This window comes from Nicotiana tomentosiformis, chromosome 2, assembly GCF_000390325.3.
Source record: "Nicotiana tomentosiformis chromosome 2, ASM39032v3, whole genome shotgun sequence".
Taxonomy (NCBI): Eukaryota; Viridiplantae; Streptophyta; class Magnoliopsida; order Solanales; family Solanaceae; genus Nicotiana; species Nicotiana tomentosiformis.
The window spans coordinates 172,707,438-172,730,604 of NC_090813.1; the positions used below are offsets into that span (position 1 = coordinate 172,707,438).

A 23,167-nucleotide genomic window follows, 5' to 3' on the forward strand; every position below is an offset into this window, starting at 1 on the left:
TCAAAATCAAGGACTTATATTTTTTATAGTACAATTAAATAATACCCTAAGGGGTAGGTCTCCCTCAATATATAAAGGGGACTTGACAATCCATGATGGACATGGTAACATACGCTCATAAGCAATACATTTTCCAAGCTTTTACTCTTTGATATTTTTTCTGTCAATAAAAGTGTATTCAACTCAAGGGTGGCTGGCATTCTTAAATTGAAATCATCTAATTCCTGTGGTTTGCAGTTTATTTTATCGCTATTTATTTTAATTGCAATCTAATATATCGCTTTATATCAAGTTAATCCATATGTCCTTACAACCATTAATAAATTCAATTGTTATCCGATTTTGAGGGTAAACAATAACAAATTATATTTAATTTATAGAGTGAAAAATTGAAATGCTTTCTCTATTGTATTCTACATGGCGATATTAGAGAAAGAAAGACTTTTCTATAGAAAGGTAAGGTAGATTCGTGCAGTAGACTTCCGGGCAACGGAATACTCCAAAAATAGTCCGAAAACTTTTTGTAAAGTGGTCAAAAGTAAACCTTTTACCATAAGAAATTGCTCAATTTTACTTTCTATTATACTTTAGGTTTATTATATTCATAATTTTAGTAAATTGTCTCGTTTTTTTCTTAGACCCCTAACAAAGCTCCAAACTAAAATATAGTAAAGGATAATTTTAAACCATAATTTTTCTCGAAGTATTTTGTCATGTGGAGTCCACTCAATTCGTTTGAAACTCCGTCTATGACAGTAAAATTAAACAATTCCATATAATAGAGGCTTAATTTGGACTTTTCCCATTTGTCAATAATAAGCCATAATGAGTACAATTTGGATAATAGTACCGACGTTTTATATATATATATATATATATAAATAAAAGCATCAACCTTCCTTTGGAGAAAGCAAATGTCCTGTTATTTCTTCCATGCAACTAGTGGTTGAGAACACCCATCTTCAACGAGTGTCATCTGACACCACTTTTTCAGAAAAAAGAAGAAGAAGCACACTCAAATAACAAAGATATGTATAAATACGACAAACGAAAAAAATACTAAGTAAAAGGTGTTATCATTCTGTATTCAAAATCAGTAAATCAATAAATGCTAGTTTAAGGAAAAAATAAAGTATAGAAAATTTCGAGCCCACAAGTTTCTTGTGTTTTCTTAAAGAATTTAATCCCCTCACAATACCTAAGGTTGCGGATTAATTCCTCCCAGGATAGAACTGAATAACTATTATGTGAATGTAGCACTTCATATCATAGAATTTCGGTGAACTCAAATAACGGAGCAAATCACACAAAATGCTTACATTTTACTTTTGAATAACTAATGCAGTATGCAAAAAAAATTGAGAGGAGAGATTTCAGATTTTTCAGTGGCGGAAAATGAGGTTAAACCTCTCTATTTATAAACAATGAAAGGGCGAGATGAAGAGGTGAAATCCAAGAGGTGCCTCTTCCATTTCCTATTCACACCCCAATGAAAGGGTGAGATGAAGAGGTGCTATCCAAGAGGTGCCTCATCCATTTCCCATTCACACCCAAGAGGTGCCTCTTCCATTTCCCATTTACACCCCTTAATAAAAACGCAACAATCCCCCACATGAATGGGGAATGGACATATGTGAAAAAACATACATGAAAATACTGTGTGATTCGCAATTAAGGATTAATCGCATCTGGATAAGTAAGTTTCCTTTTGAACTTTCCGTAGTGAGCTTATGTCGGATATACTCGGTCAATCGGTAGATTTAATATCTTTGAACCGTCGAACTATGGTGTATACCTAGACAACCATAAGTCACACAATCAACCCTTAACCATTTTTGGTTCTCATTGTTGTGTTCGTTTCATCCATGAACACCACCTGGTTCATAAGTGCGTAGAGAACTGGCCTTACAGAATTCTCCTTGAAGCGACTTATACTTCACACTTACATAGGTGATTCCTAAGCGTGTTATCCCGTAGATATACTATTTGATATACCCCGTATCAAATTTAGAAACCATTAAAAATTCTTAACGCTTTATCCTTGGTACTGAACATTGTCTCATCACGAGAATGGACCAAAAAGAAATTTTATTTGACAATGTTGAACCATCATTAATGACTTTGTTTGATCTCCTTAAACCTAGATCTTAGGATCTCTAGTCTTCTAGGTAGAGTTACCGCCACAGTGACTTGTCCTCTGCCATAGTTTCATTCCCTTTGATGACTTCTCAACCGCCTCTCTAGCTAGGCCTTTTGTAAGCGGATTTGATACATTATTTTTTGACTTTACATAGTCAATTATGATAATTCCACTAGAGAGTAGTTGTCTAACGGTATTATGCCTTCGTCAAATGTGACGAGATTTCACGTTATACATAACGATCCCAGCCCTTCCTATTGCTGCTTGACTATCGCAATGTATGCATATAGGTGCCACAGGTTTGGGCCAAAATGGAATGTCTTCTAAGAAATCCCGGAGTCATTCAGTTTCTTCACTGGCCTTGTCCAAAGCTATAAACTCAGACTCCATTGTAGAGCGGGCGATGTATGTCTGTTTGGATGACTTCCAAGACACTGCTCCTCCACCAATGGTAAACACATATCCACTTGTGGATTTTGATTCCGTTGATCCGGTGATTCAATTTGCATCACTATATCCCTCAACAACCGCGGGATAATTATTGTAATGTAATGCATAGTCTTGGGTATATTTCAAATATCCCAAAACTCGTTTCATTGCTATCCAATGAGCTTGGTTGGGATTACTTGTGTATCGACTAAGCTTACTTATCGCACAAGCTATATCAGGTCGTGTACAATTCATAATGTACATCAAACTTCCCAACACTCGAGCATATTCCAATTGAGACTTGCTTTGACCTTTATTCTTTACAAGAGTATGGTTTAAATCAATTGGCGTTTTTGCTTCTTTAAAGTCAAAATATTTGAACTTTTCAAGTACCATTTTAATATAATGAGATTGAGACAAAGCTAGACCTTGAGGAGTTTGAAGGATCTTAATTCCCAAAATTAAATCGGCAACTCCTAAGTCTTTCATATCAAACTTACTAGTAAGCATGCGCTTAGTAGCATTTATGTTAGCAATGTCGTTACTCATTATCAACATATCATCCACATATAAACAAATAATGACTATTTGATTTGGAGTATTCTTAATGTAAACACATTTATCACACTCATTGATCTTGAAACCATTTGACAATATTATTTGGTCAAATTTCGCATGCCATTATTTTGGTGCTTGGTTTAGTCCGTAAAGTGACTTAACAAGTCGACACACCTTCTTTTCTTTTCTGGAAACTACAAACCCTTCAGGTTGTTCCATATAGATTTCTTCCTCTAAATCTCCATTTAAGAAGGTTGTCTTTACATCTATATGATGGATTTGAAGGCCATACACGGCGGCTAACGCTATTAACACACAGATAGATGTAATCCTTGTTACCGGCGAGTATGTGTCAAAGTAATCAAGACCGTCCCGTTGTATAAACTCTTTAACAACTAATCTTGTCTTATATTTGTCAATAGTACCATCAGCTTTTATTTTCCTTTTGAAAATCCATTTAGAACCCAAAGGTTTATTTCCCGGAGGAAGATCAACCAATTCTCAAGTATGATTACTTAATATAGATTCTATCTTACTATTGACTGCCTCTTTCCAATATTGTGCTTCCGAGGAAGACATTGCTTCTTTGAACGCTTGAGGCTCATTTTTCAACAAAAATATCAGAAAGTCTGATCCAAAGGAAGTAGTTGTCCTTTAACGTTTACTACGTCTTGGATTTTCCTCATTAAACGTACTTTCCTTTTCTTCTTCTCGAGGTCGCTTAGATTTTTTACTAGACGACTCACATTCATTTTTATACGGATAAATATTCTCAAAGAATTCAGCATTATCGGATTCGATTACCGTATTAATATGAATATCGGGATTTTTTGATTTATGAACCAGAAAACGATATGCTTTACTATTTCTTGCATATCCTATGAAAATTCAATCAACCATTTTCGGTCCAATCTTCACCCTTTGGGGTTTAGGAATTTTTACTTTAGCCAAACACCCCCACACTTTAAAATATTTTAAGTTGGGTTTCCTACCTTTTCATTTTTCATATGGAATAAATTGCATTTTGTTATGGGGAACTCGGTTGAGTATTTGATTCGCTGTAAGAATAGCTTCCCCCTACAAGTTCTGGGGTAAATCTAAACTTATCAATAAGGTATTCATCATCTCCTTTAACGTTTTATTCTTTCTTTGCGCAATTTCATTAGATTGCGGTGAGTAAGGGGCAGTTGTTTGGTGAATAATTCTATATTCTAAACATATTTCTTCAAAAGGACATTCATATTCAGCACCATATCACTTCTTATCATTTTGATCTTTTTATTTAGTTGCGTTTCAACTTCATTTTTGTATTGCTTGAATTCCTCAATTGCTTCATCTTTACTATTAAGTAAGTAAATATAGCAATATCTAGTACTATTGTCAATAAAAGTTATGAAATACTTTTTCTCACCGCGAGATGGTATTGACTTCATGTCGCAAATATCTATGTGAATTAAGTCTAAAGGATTTGAATTCCTTTCAATTGACTTATAAGGATGTTTAACATACTTTGATTTCACACATATTTGACATTTCGAGTTATTGCATTCAAACTTAGGCAATACTTCCAAATTAATCATTTTTCGCAAAGTTTTGACGTTGACGTGGCCTAAACATTCTTGCCATAAATTATTTGACTCAAGCAAGTAAGAAAAAGCTGTAATTTTATTCATATCAATGGAAATTACAATGATTTTGAAAAGGCCCTCCGTAAGGTAACCTTTTCCTACATACATTTCATTTTTACTAACTACAACCTTGTCAGAAATAAAAACACACTTAAAGCCATTCTTGACTAGAAGTGATGTCGAGACTAAATTCTTTCGTATTTCAGGAACAAGAAGGACATCATTTAGAGTCACAATCTTGCCAGAAGTCATCTTCAAAGCTATGTTGCACGTTCCTTCAATTTTTGCAGTAGCGGAATTTGCCATAAAAACTGTCTCGTTGGGTCCAGCCGGAGCATAAGAAGTAAACAACTCCTTGTTAGCACAAACATGACGAGTTGCCCCCGGATCAATCCACCATTCTCTAGGATTTCCTACTAGATTACTCCGAAAGCATGACACATAAATCGTCTATTTCATCATTCTTCTCAATTATGTTTGCTTGACTTTTCTTCTTGTCCTTCTTTGGTGCACGACATTCAGCAGCCTTGTGTCCAACCTTTCCACAGTTGTGGCAATTACCTTTGAACTTCTTCTTGCTTGGGTAATTCTTTGGACCAGACCACTTCTTTCTTTTTTTGCTCGTTGAAGCTTCCTCAATAATATTTGCACCCATAATTGTTGAATTTCCACGAGACTTCTTCTTAGCAGCCTTGTTGTCCTCTTCAATCCGTAGACGAACAATAAGGTCTTCAAGCATCATCTCCTTGTGCTTATGTTTCAAGTAATTCTTAAAGTCCTTCCACAGCGGAGGTAACTTTTCAATAAATGCTGCAACTTGAAACGCTTCATTTATGACCATACCTTCAATCATAAATTTATAACTAGTAAAATAATCAATATCTTGAATAAAAATATTGACTCGGTTTATACCTTCAGCAAGTAGGTCATGAACAATAACTTGCAATTCTTGGACTTGCGTTATGACAGATTTACCGTCAACCATTTTGAAATCCAGAAATTTGGCGGCCAAAAACTTCTTTAGTCCAGCATCTTCAGTCTTGTACTTCTTTTCAAGAGCATTCCATAATTCTTTTGATGTTTTCATGACACTATAAACATTGTACAAGCCGTCTTCCAAGCAACTTAAAATATAGTTTTTGCATAAGAAGTCAGAATGCTTCCATGCCTCAGTGACCACAAATCGCTCATTTTCAGGAGTTTCTTCTCCCAGAACTGGAACGTCTTCGCTGATAAAGCGCTGTAAACTGAGTGTGGTCAGGTAGAAGAATATTTTTTGCTGCCAACGCTTAAAGTCCACACCGGAAAATTTTTTGGATTTTTCTGCCGGTGCCATCACCGGTGCAGGAGTTGTGCGACCTGAAGACGCAGTTGCCATTGCAGCAGTAGTCCCAACAGAACCATTCTGTTGTTCCGCACTTGTTGTCATTTTTTGTAAAAGAAATTGATAAATAGAATTAGTATCTCGGTGAAGTTTTTATATCTTCAAATCGAATACAAGCAACCGAGTTAATATATCTCGGATTGAGTAGAAAGTCACAAAGATTTTAATCTCAAATTGGAGTAGAAAATCCAAAGATTTTAATCTCCAAAACGGGAGTCGAAAATCAATAACATTTTAGTCTCCTAAAACAGAATGTAAGATGAATACATAAATAAATATTAAATTCCTTAAGCTTGTTATCACTCTGTATTCAAAACTAGTAAATCAATAACGTTAGTTTAAGGAAAAAAACAAAGCAGAGATAATTTCGAGCCCATAAGTTTCTTGTGTTTTCATAAGGAATTTAATCACCTCACAATGCCCAAGGTTGAGGATTAAGTCCTCCCAGGATAGAACAGAATAACTATTCTGTGATAGCGGCACTTCAAATCACAGAATTTCGGCAGACTCAAATGGCAGAGCAAATCACACAAAATGCTTACGTTTTGCTTTTGAATAACCAATGCAGTATGCAGAAAATTGAGAGGATAGATTTCATATTTTTCAGTGGTGGAAAATGAGGCTAAGCCTCTCTATTTATAGACAATGAAAGGATGAGATGAAGAGGTGTAATCCAAGAGGTGCCTCTTCCATTTCCCATTCACACCCCCAATGAAAGGGTGAGATGAAGAGGTGCAATCCAAGAGGTGCCTCTTTCATTTCCCATTCACACCCAAGAGGTGGCTCTTCCATTTCCCATTCACACCCCTTAATAAAAATGCAACAAAATGAATAGTAATTTGGGGCAAGAATAAAGTTTTAGAATCTGTACAATCCTCCATTAATTTAAATCTACATATAAATTGAGTTGTAACAATAGGTGAACACCCCACCTAGAAAATCTTGCGTACGTCGCTATCTGCTACCTCACTGCAACTACTTTATTAAAAGGGGCGGATTTACATGGAGGGATATTGTGTACGTCATTGTTTCCGAAAGACCCTTAGCTCAAGAAGAATAAAATAAACAATAGATAATAGATCAGTGACAACAACAGAAACCAGAAAAATAATATTAGCATCGTAAGAAACAGAAAATAAATATAAAAGCAATAACAATAACCAATAATAATGCCATAGAAAGTAGTGTGGAAATTACATAAACCATTAACAACCCAAGACAAAACATTATCATCCTAGCCCCGCCCCCGGAACAACGTAGAAAAACGCTCGATTCCCTCATAACCTACAACCCTAATGCTCGACTTCCACACCTTCCTATCCAGAACCATGTCCTCGGAGATCTGAATTCGCGTCATATCCTGCCTAATCACCTTATCCCAATACTTCTTATGCCGCCCTCTACCTCTCCTCATACCTGCCAATGTCAACCGCTCATTTATGCTCCTCATCCGCACGTGCCCGAACTATCTAAGCCTCGCTTCCCGCTTCTTGTCGTACATGGACCTTCTCCCGAATATCTTCATTCCTAATCTTATCCAGCATAGTGTGCCTGCACATCCATCTCAACATCGTCATTTCTGCCACTTTCATCTTCTGGGTATGAGAATTCTTGCATGCCCAACACTGATTTATGAAGTGAGTTTTCTTCAAATAACGATGCTATTTTTAATCACTTTTAAGATATGAAATTTGTTAAGAACAATTGTAAACTGAAAAATGTTTCCTTGTGATAATAGTATATTAACCATGATTTGCTCGATAAGTTATTGTCCTTGCAAATTTGATGGAGTCAAGCCAAACAGTAGTATAGTGCACCTATACTCTTACAATCCTAGATATGCCTAACTTTGTTAACCCAAGTGGTGAACATATCCTGTCAAATGAGTTAGTGAATATTGCGGACTACAGAACACAAAATCACATTTTGCCTTCTCTTTAGGTTGATTAACTGAGCTTCATTCCACCTCACAATACGTTCTTCACATCAAAAGCATTCAAAGAAACCTCTAACTAATCATTACAAGTGTGCTAGCATAATAAACCTCAAACTCAAATAAGATAAGAGTTGAGTATTAGTAGCCTTCCAGCATAAGGCCTCCAATAATTAGTACCCTAAAAACAAAATGTCAGTTTCTTTACTTTCTGGATCAGAGTGGTTTGTCATTGAGTGTAGAGGCCTAACTTTCTGTGCTTGGAAATTTCACAATGTAGACAGCTAAACTTAAAGTATAGCTTTGACGTACAACGGACTATAAGGCAAACTGCTAATCCAAAATATAAGCCCGAGTAGTTCAACATTTGAAATTCTTAGCATTGTAAATATTGTATTTTTAAAATTATAAGGTCAAAATAGACACATGATGGAGAGTCTATATTAATTACATAAGACTTAATGAGGCTACAAGAAAAAACTTTTTTTTTTGTTTTTCATTAATCAAATGCTAGAAAGAATAGCAAGACATGTCTTTATTGTTTTCTTGACGGTTATTCTGCTTACTAGTATTAAAACTCGGGCGATGCGCGGATAATATTAAGAAATATATTATGATCTTAGAGCACATTAGATCGTATTGTTTAACCAAATTTTAATTGCTATGTTAATTTTTAATGCACTGTGCGAAATAATCTCTATGAAACAAAGGATATGAGTCATAGTCATCGAATAACTTATTTGTTCCTTGCTTTTTCTTTATTAAATTATCAAGTGAAATACTTTTACTGTGACGTTTTATTAGTTTTCACATTTATTATTTATTTATAATTAAAATAATATAATAATCATAAAGTTAAAAACATTTTATTACCATATTAAATAATCTACTGATACTTTTAGTAATGTATATATTTTGTATTATAAAAGCAATAAATTTCCTTTATTTTCTAAATTCAATATTATTTTTGAGTGTTATATAACTTATAAATAACCTAGCATTATCTTTGTCCCCTTTCTTCTCGACTTCTCGTACATTATTTACGGTGATTTTTTTTCATCAAAATTTATTATTTTATTTATAATTAAATCGTAAAGTGAGAAGCTTTCTATTACCATATTAAAACATTTCCCCATAGTTTTAATAATGTATCTGTTTTTGGATTATCTTCAATAAATTCCTTTATTTTATTTTCTATATAAAATTATGACTTCTATTTAATAATTAAATTTTTATATGATCAATTATTTCATTTTAATCTCTGTAGCATGGAATTCTTTTATTTTTTTAATAAATATGTTTCTTGACTTTTATTTTGCTAAGATTTCAGTTATGTGATTTATTATACCAATTTTCTTGTCTTGATTCAAATTATAATACTTACATATATAAATTATCTACATGTTTATAATACTATGATAAATTATCTACATGTTTAAGAGCAACCAGAATCAATTGAATAAATACATCTGTACGAAAAAAATTATATAGACAGAAATAGATAAGTAGAAAAGGGGGACTCCATATGCTGCGGATTGGATCAAGTAAAGCAGATCATCACGAAGTCTCCAATAATACTCCTACTCAGCTCAACGGGTACCGCTAATATCGGTCTCAGAACCTGCATAAAAATACACAGAATTATAGTATGAGTACAAAACTACGGTACTCAATAAGTGACAAGTCTAGACAAGAAGAAGTAGTGGCGAGGGATCGACTCTGACACCTACTAACAACTTAATTAGCGTATGAAGCATAAATAGAGCATGATATCGCCGAACGAGTCTGCCGTTAGAAACTCAGTAAAAGCTGAAATTTAGATATGCTTTTCAGACAATGGGATAGAATACAATATCACTTATCTCAATTCTGTCCATAATCATGATATGATTCAATCATCATTCACATATCATATAGGAACCACTGTATGACTCTAAACTGCCAATGCATACTCAAACAAGGGGGAAAAAATACAATATTAGCTATCTCAATCATTCACAATCACAATATGAGTCGGTCAACAGTCACACACACATATATATGACAGTAGCCAAGTGTCCAAATAGAACCGATTTTAGTATCTGCACTCATAGGACCCAAAGTAACATGGCTAATCACCTAACCTAGAAGAATCGTACTTTTCCAAGCCACCCGACCCACAAATATTTCTATGGAGGCGTGTCACCCAATCCACAGAATATCATTAATATTCAATATCTGCTCATAATATTTGTGGTGTCAAAATTTTCACTATTTCACAATATTTAACTCTCAAACTCATAGATATACGTAATGAGGCAACATAATTAAAGGCACCGAATCATAATAATAAAAATGCGGATAAAAGCACATAAGGCTAAAAGATGGCTATGGCTAATCATGTAATTCAATTCTTCTCAACAATTCAATAAGCAATTTCATCATTCAAAAGTTTTATCATAATATTTATCATGAATTAAGCCATTTAACCACCAAATCATAAATCAATAAGACAAGTATACGACTACAACTCACAAAGAAACTTAATATGGTAAAATAATTATTTATACATAATTCAACAAGTCATAACCTTAAACATACTTCTAAGACATAATTATAAGTCATCACGTAGTCATAGAATTAACTAAATATGAATAAGAATTCACATAGTCCAAATAAGGCATAATCATAAGTCAAACATTTACCGAATATCGTCATAACCTAGATACACATATATGCTCGTCACCTCGCATATACGTGGCTCCTAAATCAAGCAACATGTAGCAAATAGATCACCTATAAGGAGAATTCTCTCTTACAAGGATAGATAAGATATTTACCTCCACATGGCAAGATTTAATCAACAAAAACAGTGTTTTCTTTCAAATAAATCTTTGGACGACTCGAATCAAGCCAAATACAACTCATTAACATAAAAAAGTCATAGGAATCAATTCCAAACAATAAAGCTTCATTCTTTAATCAAATTCACAAAAGTCACCAAAAGTCCACCCCGGCTCACATGGTCAAAATTCTAGTCAAGGGGTAGATCCTGACTACACATAATCCCACGAGTCCAAATATGTGATTAGATTCCAAAATCAGGTCCAAATCGACTCCCAAATCTCCAATTTACACTCTGCAAAATTATAGACAATCCCCCCCCTCCCCCCCCCCCCCCAAAAAAAATTCTCTTCAAATTTTCAAGTTTTAAGTGTAAGAATTCATGGGAAATAAATATATAAAATCTAATCTAAGTAAAAATTACTTACCTCCAAAGTATTGGTGAAATATGTCTCTTTTTGAAGTCTAGGGTTTAAAATATGAAATAATGGGTAAAGTCCCAAAATTGAATAACTTAAAATACTCTCAGAAATTACCATGTGCGATCGCGGCAAAACCCTTGCAATCACGATCAACAATTCAACACTTCTTCCTAAAATTCCTGCGCGAACATGAAGGTCAACTGGGCTCTCCACTCCACTTATGCGAAGGTCCAATGGCTAACACGACAACTAACTCCCCAACACTTTGCTAATGCGATTGCTCTTACACGAATGTGATCCATGCCGACTGCTGGTCCTGTAACCTTTTCCGTGATTGTATAGGTACCCTCGCAATAACGAAGTACAAAACATCAACTTCCATACTCTTCTCCACTAATGCGAGGTTATCTCGCGAACATGATGCACAACTGACACCAGCCAAAGACCAGCAATGTGAATTCAACCGAAATGGTCTGAAACTATCCCGAATCATACCCTAGGACCGCATGACCCTATTCAATCATGCCAACAAGTCCAAATACCTTATCCAAGGGCTCGAAATACCAAAATAATATCGAAACCAAAAATCGAGATCAAAATCTTTCTCTTAACTTCAAACCTTCAAACTTCACCGGACGTGTGTGAATCACTCTTAGATATTTTGGATCACAACCAAATTTTGCACACAAGTTTATATCAACTAAATGAAGTACCCAAGGTCTCAATCCACAATTGGAGCCCGATAATATCAAAGTCAACTCCCGATCAAACTTAAGAATTCTCTAATTCTTCAACTTGTCAACTTTCAACGAATAGTGCCAAAACCTTCTAGGAACCTCCGAATCCAAATTCTATCAAGATATCAAGTCCAAAATCACCACAAGAACCTATTTAAACCATAAAATACTTATTTCAAGATCGTTTATTCAAAAGTCAAACCTTGATCAACTCTTCCAATTTAAAACTTTTAAATGGAGAATTACTCTTCCAAATTAATCCCAAATCTCTTAGAAGCCAAAACCAACCATAAATACAAGTTATAATGCATTATATAAAGCTACTTAAGGCTTTAAACCCCTAAACAAAATACTAGAGATTAAAACAACCGGCCAGGTCATTACATTAGGTGAGCCAACCGTACTCGGATTGTGGTGGAATCTCTTTGTAGATGATGGTATAGATGTGGAGGTAGTTTAAGATGAGGAGAAACAAATCACTTTGAGGTTATTTCTTCATGAATTTGTTAAGACTATGATGGTTGCTTTAGTCTATACTAAATGTGGTGCCTTGGAGAGACTTGAACTATGGGACAACCTTTACTACTAAGCTTATGACATGGAGTTGCCTTGGTTAGTTGGGGGTGACTTAAATATTGTGATGAATGAGGAAGAAAATATTGGAGGGTTTCCCGTATATCCAGTATGAGGATTTTTCTTTTTGCATAAACTCTTGTGGGTTGTTTGAGGTGGGGTTCAAGGGCGGTTCGTTTACATGATGGAATGGAAGGGCGAGTGATGATTGCACTTTAAAAGGTTGGATAGAATAATGGTGAACCAAACACTTTCAAAATTGGTTTGGTCAATTGGAGTTTGAGCATCTTTCACGTATATGTTTAGACCATGCACCACTCTTCCTCACTTGTGGAGAACAAACACAACACTATATCAAGCTAATTAGAATTTTGAAGTTTTGGGTTGAACATGCCACCTTTTTGGATGTTGTTAGGCAGAATTGGGAGGTGGACATTGTTGGAGACCTTTTATTATATTCAAACAAAAAATGAAAAGGGTGAAGGGCGCTTTATCTAGGTGGAGTAGAGAAACATATGGTGATATATTTAATCAACTTGCAATCTGGAAAGACACTGTGAACATCAAGAAAGGTTGTTTGAAGAGGTTCCTAGTGAAATCAATAGAATGGTGCTTCACAAAGAAGTACTTTCACTGTGAGGAAGAATTTGGAAACAAAAAGGGGGAATAACTTGGTTTATGGAAGGGAACATAAATAGTAGGCTTTTTGTAACCTAGTTAATGGGGGGAGGAAGAAATTTTAACTACATAGGATTCAAAACTCGGTGGGAGTTTGGGTGGTTTCTATGGATCAAATGGCTTTAGAGGAAATCTCTATCTTACAAAAATATTTTAATCAAGAGGAAGAACCGGCTAATTAAGATCTGTTGAAACATGTTCCTTCAATGGTTACTAATGAAGACAACGTGGTACTTTGTACTACACAATTCTTGGAGGAGGTTAAAAGGGCAGTGTTTGCACTTAGTGAGGTAAGTGCTTGTGGACCCGATGGTTTTTAGGTTCGTTTTACCAAACTTATTGGGATATTGTGAAGGAGGATGTGCATAATATGGTAAAAGCTTTCTATGATTATCATACATTGCCAAAGTCCATCACTCATAGAAACTTGATGTTGTAACCTAAGAAACCTGTGATCCAAACATTTTTGAAAATGAGGCCTATTAGTTTGAGCAATTTCATCAACAAAGTGATCTCTAGGGTAATTTATGATAAGCTTGAGGGGCTGTTTCCTTCCCTTATATAACCATCCGACCGGTCGTTTTGAGCATTTGCACTTCACTCGTTAGTTTATGGGCATGAGTAGCTCTGTATGATATATTTTGACTTATGTGAATCGTCGGTTTGGTTTTCAGGTTATTCGGAACTGATTTGGAAGAATGATTCTCAACTAGGGAGCTTTAAATTTAAAAGAGTTGACCATGTTTGACTTTTTAGCATTTGACCTTGGATTGGAATTTTGATAGTTCCGTTATATCCGTTGGGTGATTTTGGACTTAGGTGAACGTACGGATTGTGATTTGGAGGTCCGTAGTTGAATTTGGCTCGAAATGGCGAAAGTTGATTTTTTTGGAAAGTTTGACCGGGAGTGGACTTTTTGATATCGGGGTTGAATTCCGATTCCGGAATTTAGAGCAGGTCCGTAATATCGAACGTACCTTGTGTGCAAAATTTGAGGTTAATCGGACGTGATTTGATAGGCTTCGACATCGGTTGTGGAAGTTTGAAGTTTCAAAGTACATAGATTTTGATTTGAGGTACGATTCGTCATTTTGATGTTGTTATGTATGATTTGAGGCCTCGAGTAGGTCCGTATTATGTTATAGGATTTGTTGGTACGTTTGGACGGGGACCCGAGGGGCTCGGGTGAGTTTCGGACGTAGTTCGGATCATTTCAAATGGTTTTTGCATTGCTGGTTTTTCGGCTGTTACCTATTGCTTTTGACGTTCTTTGCGATCACGAAGGATGGGCCGCGATCGCGAAAGGTGTTTGGTCAGTGGAGCTATTTGTTCTCCGCGTTCGAACTTCTGAGGTCGCGTTCACACTGGATTAAATATTGTAGTCTTCGCGTCTACGTCCATGGCTATGCGTTCGCGTAGTGTTGAGTGGGGGTTGGTCAGTCTATATAGATTCTTCATCGCGTTTGTAGGGAGTTGTCCGCGATCGCAGAAGTCTGGTAGTGTGTTTTATCGCATTCGCGAGGATTTCGCCACGAATGCGTAGTTCAAAGTGAGGCAGTGTGGGTTTGTGCTTCGCAAACGCGAGGCTTCTACCGCATTCGCGTAAGAGGATGCCTGGCCAGAAGTATAAAGTACTCTATTTCGAGGGTTTCGGCCATTTTTTACATTTTGGAGCTATGGAGCTCGGATTGAGGCAATTCTTGAAGTAATTTTCACCATATGAATTGGGGTAAGTGTTCTCTACTCAGTTTTGGTTATATTTCATGAATCTATCTTCGATTTTAGCGTTTGGTTGATGAATGTTAAAGAGAAAATTGGGGGGTTTGGCCTAAAGTTTCATAATATGAATATTTTGAGTTTTGAACATCGAATTGGAGTCAGATTTGAGTGAAACTAGTATGATTGGACTCGTAATAGAATGGGTTATTGAATTTTGTAAATTTTGTCGGATTCGGATGTGTGGACCCGGGTTGGGCTTTTGGCCGATTTTGGGCTTTTGATTCAAGATTTTATCTTTTTCGATTGGGATTGGTTCCTTTAGCATTGTTTGATATATTTGAGTTGTTTATGGTTAGTTTCGAGCCGTTTGGAGGTCGGAACGCACGTGATGACATCGTTGGAGCATCGCTTGGCTTGCTCGGCATGTGTTGGCTTGTTCGAGGTAAGTAACTCTTCTAATCTTGGAGCTGAGGGTATGAAACCTCGAAATACGTGTTATGTGATTAGTGTTGAGGTGACGCACATGCTAGGTGACAGGCGTGTGGGCGTGCACCATGTGAATTGAGATTCTATTGTTCCCATGGCACTGTAAGTGGTCCTACTTTGTTGATATCAGTGTTTTCACCATGTGATAAAGTAGTTGAGCAGTCAATCATGCTAGATACCATGTTTAGGCTTTATGACGATGTTTCTAGGACCCATAGTGGTCGTTTCTTGCTGTGATTTTACTGATTTCATTGATATTTTGTAAACAGTCATATTCATGTATTCATATCATATCTCAGTCTTGGTTATTTATTGATACATCATATCATTATTGTCGGGATAGTTTCATGGCATTGTGTGCCCGTGAGTTAGACTGGAGAGTGATTATTGAGTGAGGCCGAGGGCCTGAGTAAGATTGATATTTTGGGATCGGGCTTCATGCCACAACATGTTATATTGCTATTTTGGGATCGGGTTGCATGCCGCAGCATGTTATATTGCTATTTTGGGATCGGGCTGCACGCCGCAGCATGTTATATTGATATTTTTGGATCGGGATGCACGCCGCAGCGATATAGCACTTGGGCTGAAAGGAGCCCCTCCGGAGTCTGCACACCCCCAGTGAGCGCAGTCGACTATAAATATGGATCGGGCTGCATGCCGCAGCGGGTGTTGTACAGCACCGAGTGATTGAGTGTGCTGAGCATAGTGAGAGAGAATGTGAGACAATGAGATTGAGTACTCTGAGAGTGTGAGTACATGAGCTCATCATCGAGATGCATTACATTTGACATGCGTACTTGAGGTACATGCATAGAGGTGCATTTCCTTCTGCTACCTGGTTTTGGGGAGATTTATGATTTTACCTGTATCTTGACATGTAAGCATAGAGAAGTACTTTCCTCATGCTATCTAAAAATGAAACATCTTACTATTTGTTGAAAGGACTTTCAGGAAAAAAACACAGTTTTCAAATTTACTCGTATTTTGGCTTTTTCGGTAAAAGATTTGGGTTTTCAGTGAGATACTTGAAAAGAATTGCCTATTTTTCTGGAACTGTGAACGAACTGAGCCTTTTATTTCTGAGATACTCTTTTGTTATTGTACTATGCTGTTATGAACTGTTGTGGAATATTGGTGTTGTATCCGATCTTTTTGTTAGCTCGTCACTACTTCCAACCTAAGGTTAGGTTTGTTACTTATTGAGTACATGGGGTCGGTTGTACTCATACTACACTTCTTCACCTTGCGTGCAGATATTGACTGTTGATGTTGCTATGTTCGATGGGAGCTGGATTTGAAGATGTGCCTGTGTCCCGGTTGTTGCTGCCTCTTGTTCGTGGTAGCCTTAGATCTATAAAACTCTGTTAATGTACTTTTCAAACAGACGATGTATTTACTTCATTTCAGCTTTGTAAACTCTATTCTTAGAAGCTCATAATTTGTACTACTAGTTCTTGAAAAATGTATAAGATTCAGTAAATTTCTTTGATTAATGGTCCTGTTAAATATTATTGAAATTGGATAGTTATTAGTTGGCTTACCTAGCAGGTTGGGTTAGGTGCCATCACGACTAGTGGATTTTGGGTCGTGACAAGGTGGTATTAGAGCTCTAGGTTCATAGGTTCTACAAGTCATGAGCAAGTGTCTAGTAGAGTCTTGCGGATCGGTATGATGACGTCCATTCCTATCTTCGAGAGGCTACAGGACATTTAGGATATACTTCCCATCTTTCTTTTCTTATCGTGCGACATTAATTCAGCATGAAGTATAGCTTTTTGAATTCCTTCCACGCATTCGTATGCGCATGTGAGCGCTCGGTATCGGTTGTGCGCCGACGGCTTATGATTCCATAGTTGAGGTGCGAGATGTGATTTTTGGCTTGGTGATGATGGGCCAGTCTGGAGGACTGGAGGCCGGGTTTTGACGGTGGCTTGAGCACGAAGATTTTGGTTATGTGAGCATGTGTTTTAGGGACTTATATGTCTGGTGGTATCCCTATTAGAGGAATTTGTGATTGGATGACTATGGGGTGAGTATGATGAGACTGTGAAATGTGTTCAGATTGTTCGAATGTGACAAGAAGAGTTTACTTGAGATGTAGCAAGGACTATGGGGTGTTTGATTTCTGTCTTGATTTGGCGTATGGTCTCGAGTTATGGGTGTGTTGAGGTATCTCTCACGTTGTTTAGTTGTGGAGTAAAGTAGATTCTCATGTCTTGTTGATGAGTTTAAAATCGAGAAGATTAAGTGATTGCTTAGTAGTAATGGATATGAAAGGGTATAAAGAGATGCTAGTTTGAGGCTGAGCAGGTGGGTTATAACCTGCGAGGTAATCTATGGATGTGTAATTTTTATAATGTTGTGTGGAGGCATTCTTTTCTACCAGTTGGGTATATTTGTGCGATTTGAGTTGGATCGGTTCTAACAGTTGACCCGACTATCACGAGGATGAATGTGAGATTTGTAGATGATTTGAGGTATTATATGGTTTGTGTTACATGAGCTTACTAAGGATTTAGTTGAATTTTGGTGCGGGATTTTGGCAGCAATAGAGTATAGGTATCGTGATGTTATCGACTGTTTGGTTCTATGGCTTTGAGCCAAGTGGGGGAGTCTGCTATCGACGAGTGTATTGCACGGTTATGTGTTGTATTGGTTTCGGTTCGGGGTATACTGGTGAATGAGTTATGACTTGCAGAGGTCGAGATCGAGGATGACTCAGGTAAAGGAATTTATGGATACAGGTTGTATTACACTCTATGGGTATATGGAAATCACAAAATAATTGAGTGGTTATTCGCGAAGGATGTAGTGTACATGGAATAGGAATATGCTTGGTTTCTTAGAAGTGTGGGTTACTCCCTTGAGGGGTTGGTGTGCTAATGGGGCACAGGTCGTTCGGTTCGTTTGGTCGGTTTAATTGAGATTTGAGTAGAGTGGATGACTCTCGAGAATGGTTCTAATGGATTCAAGATTTATATGTAGCGATTTGGAATTTTCAAGATTTGTATATGGCTAAAAACTGAGAGTTACATGGGATGGTGTCGAGACTTGTGGCATTTTATACAGTTGTGGATTATGCATTTCAGCATCAAGAAGGTGAAGGAAACAGTTTTAGGTTCACATAAGGTCTCCTTAGAGTGGGTGTCGTGGTTGTGGTGCTTTAGGGTGCTTAAGAAGGAATTTAACGGCTTTTGGGCCTTAGGGCATTGGGGTTTTATACTAGGGTCTCTTGTGTGATGAATCTTGGTTAAGGATCGTGGTATTCCAGCAAGGAGAAGTATTAATTTGAAGGCAATTTGGAAGGGACTTGGAGAAATAGGACAGTGCGGTAGTAGGTTGGATCAACACAGTAATGGATATAATTGGTTCTTTAGGTACCTATGATGTGGCTAGTCTCCACATGTGTTTCGTGGCAATGCTCTTGGGTTTTGGTGAACTGTGTGACTGGGTTGAGTTAGAGAGATTCGGTTCTGATAGTTTGGTTATGTGCAAATGGGTTTCAAAGAGTTCTCAATGATTTTTACCACAGTTCGAGGAGTATATTTCCTACCGGCGTGAGGGATATGTTGCGTATTGGGATTTTCTCCGGGATAAGATCAAATGGAAGGTTTCTGACTGATCGGGTATGTATTCTGCTTGGGACTCAGAGTTGATTATGAGATTCTTGTACTCTTCACAGGATGGCATGGTAGATGCAGTGTTGTGTGGGATTGAGATTTGCATGTTCAAGGTCACAGGTCAGTTTGGAAGGGAAGGGCATAGATTCATAGGCAGCATGGACGATTTCAGATGACTAGGTAACTGATATTACTAATCGGTATGGCTTGATGAGAGTATACATTTCAGAAGGGGCAATGTGTTTTGATTTATGGTTACTTCATTAGTATTGCAGCATTCTCCTAGTTGATCAATTGCTGATATTCAAATTTTGCTTTGTGGCACGGAAGAGTTATAGAAGTATTCCTCATGGGATGATCGTGTATGGGAGATATGTTAGATATTCGGGCGGTGGAGTTGGGATAAAATATGGTGATTCGTGTGTTCTATGGATTTGGAGATTGGGAGTTCTCAGGAGCAGATTATTTTATGGTTATGGACTATGAAGTTGTGGTCGAAGCTATCCAGTCGATAGTATGTGTTATGATTCAGTCATTATGGACTTTCGGAGGTTATTTATCTATCTGCGGGTGACTAGAGCTGATTTGGGGGTCCATTGGTACGCCCAATTAGGATGTGTATTCTACACCGAGCCAGATTGGTTGGCTCCATACTGCCATTGTTGAGGGATGTGCCATTCGGTTGTTGTTGATCTTTTTCGTGTCCTGAGATGATCTGTGAGTTACTCTTCTATGCTATGAGGAGTTGTGATTCGTTGGTTATATGAACATATGGTGCAGTTTTATTGGGGCCTTATGGTGGAATTTGAGCGAGAAGAGTATTGGGTATTGCTTGGTTGATGGAGTATTGGTTATGTTCTTTCGGGTTTTGTGTGACATTGTGTCATTTGCTTCTCCGTTTGAGTACTTGATGTCGAATTGCGCATGGTTATTGATTTTTAGCAGGGTGGCTTGAGGTATTTCATATGGACCAGTATTTGGATAGGGACGCGCATTGCAACAGAGTTATATTGAGATATGATCCCTCGTGTTAGATTCGTGTGTTTTGATTCTACGGTGTGTGATAGGTTCTTAGCATTGCGTTGTGGTGGTACTTGTTGAGCTTGCGGGACAGTTCTCCTGTCTGAATCAGTTTCCATGATTTGAGTATATTTGGAAGGTTGCTTATTGGTGCACGGATTGCACGGGTTATGGCATCAGATTGTATTGATGTGGCATGTCACTAGAGTGGTCGTGTTGGATGAGATGAGATCATTGGACCTAGATTGGATACTATCGGAATTGATTACAGCATGTTTGGAAGGATAATATCGAAAGTCGGCTTAGAGTTTGCTATAGTTCTTGTCGAATGAGAGGGAATTCTATGACGGGTTGATCTGATGAATGGTTATGAGTTCTGCGTGTTTCTTTCATCATCGGCAGTGTACGGAGGTTTTAGAATGAGGTTTTGTTTGATATGAGGTTTATTACCGGTATTGGGTTATTTTGAGCAGCTACTGTGATTTGAAATTATCGCTATGAGTATTTGAGTTATGTGGTACATCATGTGATTACATCCTGGGTTATGGTGAAGGCTTGATACAACTTGTTCAGACTTATACAGTGTGCAGATGCGAGATTCTGATCTTATAGAAATTCCGAATGTTGGAAATTGGATTCTAAGTTTTATGGGGTAGGTTGAATTAAGAAACTATAGTTATACTGTGTTGTCTGGCCTATATGGGATAGGGTGACATGAGATCACCCCGGGTATGTGCATGGTAAGATTACACGGCGATTTGATGGCCTTTGGAACAACTCTTGGCACGTTTGAAGATGGACGTATATTTAAGTGGGGGAGGAAGTAACGACCCGATCGGTCGTTTTGAGCATTTGCACTTCGCTCGGTAGTTTATGGGCATGAGTAGCTCCGTATGATGTATTTTGACTTATGTGAATCGCCGGTTTGGTTTCAGGTTATTCGGGACTGATTTGGAAGAATGATTCTCAACTAGGGAGCTTTAAATTTGAAAGAGTTGACCAAGTTTGACTTTTTAACATTTGAACTCGGATTGGAATTTTGATGGTTCCGTTAGCTCCTTTGGGTGATTTTGGACTTAAGAGCGCGTCCGGATTGTGATTTGGAGGTCCATGGTTGAATTTGGCTCGAAATGGCGAAAGTTAAAATTTTTGGAAAGTTTGAACGGGAGTGAACTTTTTGATATAGGGGTCGGATTCCAATTCCAGAAGTTAGAGCAGGTCCGTAATGTCGAACGTGACTTGTGTGCAAAATTTTAGGTCAATCGGAATCGGTTGTGGAAGTTTGAAGTTTCAAAGTTCATAGATTTTGATTTGAGGTGTGATTTGTAGTTTTGATGTTGTTATGTGTGATTTGAGGCCTCGAGTAGGTACATATTATGTTATGGGATTTGTTGGTACACTTGGACGGGGTCCCAAGGGGCTCGGGTGAGTTTCGGACGTAGTTCGGATCATTTCAAATGATTTTTGCATTTCTGGTTTTTCTGATGTTACATGTTGCTTCTGACATTCTTCGTGATCGTGAAGGCTGGGCCGCGATCGTGAAGGCTGGGCCGCGATCGCGAAATATGTTTGGTCAGTGGAGCTCGGATTGAGGCGATTCTTGAAGTAGTTTTCACCATATGAATTGGGATAAGTATTCTCTACTCGGTTTTGGTTATATTTCATGAATCTATCTTCGATTTTAGGGTTTGGTTGATGAATGTTAAAGAGGAAATTGGGGGTTTTGGCCTAAAGTTTCATAATATGAATTTTTTGAGTTTTGAGCATCGAATTGGAGTCAGATTTGAGTGAAACTAGTATGGTTGGACTCGTAATTGAATGGGTTGTTGAATTTTGTAAATTTGGTCGGATTCCGAGGTGCCAGCCCTGGTTGGGATTTTGGCCGATTTTAGGCTTTTGATTCAAGATTTGATCTTTTTCGATCGGGATTGGTTCCTTTAGCATTGTTTGATATATTTGAGTTGGTTTTGGTTAGTTTCGAGCCGTTCTGAGGTCAGAACGCCCGTGATGGAATCGTTGGAGCATCGCTTGGCTTGCTCGGCATGGGTATTGGCTTGTTCGAGGTAAGTAACCCTTCTAATCTTGGAGCTGAGGGTATGGTACCCCGAAATACGTGTTATGTGATTAGTGTTGAGGTGATGCACATGCAAGGAGACGGGCGTGTGGGCGTGCACCATGTGGATTGAGATTCAGTTGTTCCCCTGGCACTGTATAATGGTCCTACTTTGTTGATATCAGTGTTTTCACCATGTGATAAAGTAATTGAGCTGTCAATCATGCTAGATACCATGTTTAGGCTTTATGACGATACTGTTAGGACCCATAATGGTCGTTTCTTGCTGTTATTTCACTGATTTCATTGATATTTCGTACTCAGTCATATTCATGCATTCATATCTTATCTGAGTCTCAGTTATTTATTAATACATCATATCATTGTTATCAGGCTAATTTTATGGCATTCTGAGCCCGTGAGTGAGACTGGAGAATGATGACCGAGTGAGGCCGAGGGCCTGAGTGAGATTGATATTTTGGGATCGGGCTACATGTTGCAGCATGTTATATTGCTATTTTGGGATCGGGCTGCACGCCGCAACATATTATATTGCTATTTTGGGATCGGGCTGCACGCCGCAACATGTTATATTGATATTTTGGGATCGGGCTGCACGCCGCAGCATGTTATATGGATTACATTTTATGGAATCGGGCTGCATGCCGCAGCGATATAGCGCTTGGGCTGAAAGGTGCCCCTCCGGAGTCTGAACACCCCCAGTGAGCGCAGTCGACTATAAATATGGATCGGGTTGCACGCTGCAACGGGTATTGTACAACGCTGAGTGATTGAGTGTGCTGAGCATAGTGAGAGAGAATGCGAGATAGTGAGACTGAGTACTCTAAGAGTGTGAGTACATAAGCTCATCATCGAGATGCATTGCATTTGACATGCGTACTTGAGATACATGCATAGAGGTGCATTTCCTTCTGCTACCCGATTTTGGGGACATTTATGA

General features: G+C 37.7%; 1 protein-coding gene across 1 annotated transcript; it reads right to left on the bottom strand.

Moving 5' to 3' along the window:
• Window positions 1-5,176: 5,176 nt before the first annotated feature.
• On the bottom strand, window positions 5,177-6,184 carry LOC138906095 (uncharacterized). The gene has a single exon (XM_070194617.1). It carries the CDS (start codon window positions 6,182-6,184, stop codon window positions 5,177-5,179), a length of 1,008 nt encoding a protein of 335 aa, XP_070050718.1.
• Window positions 6,185-23,167: the final 16,983 nt, after the last annotated feature.

What these genes read in the sequence shown, in the direction of transcription:
- LOC138906095 (XM_070194617.1), bottom strand. Translation starts at nt 6,184, where the DNA reads ATGACAACAAGTGCGGAACAACAGAATGGTTCTGTTGGGACTACTGCT.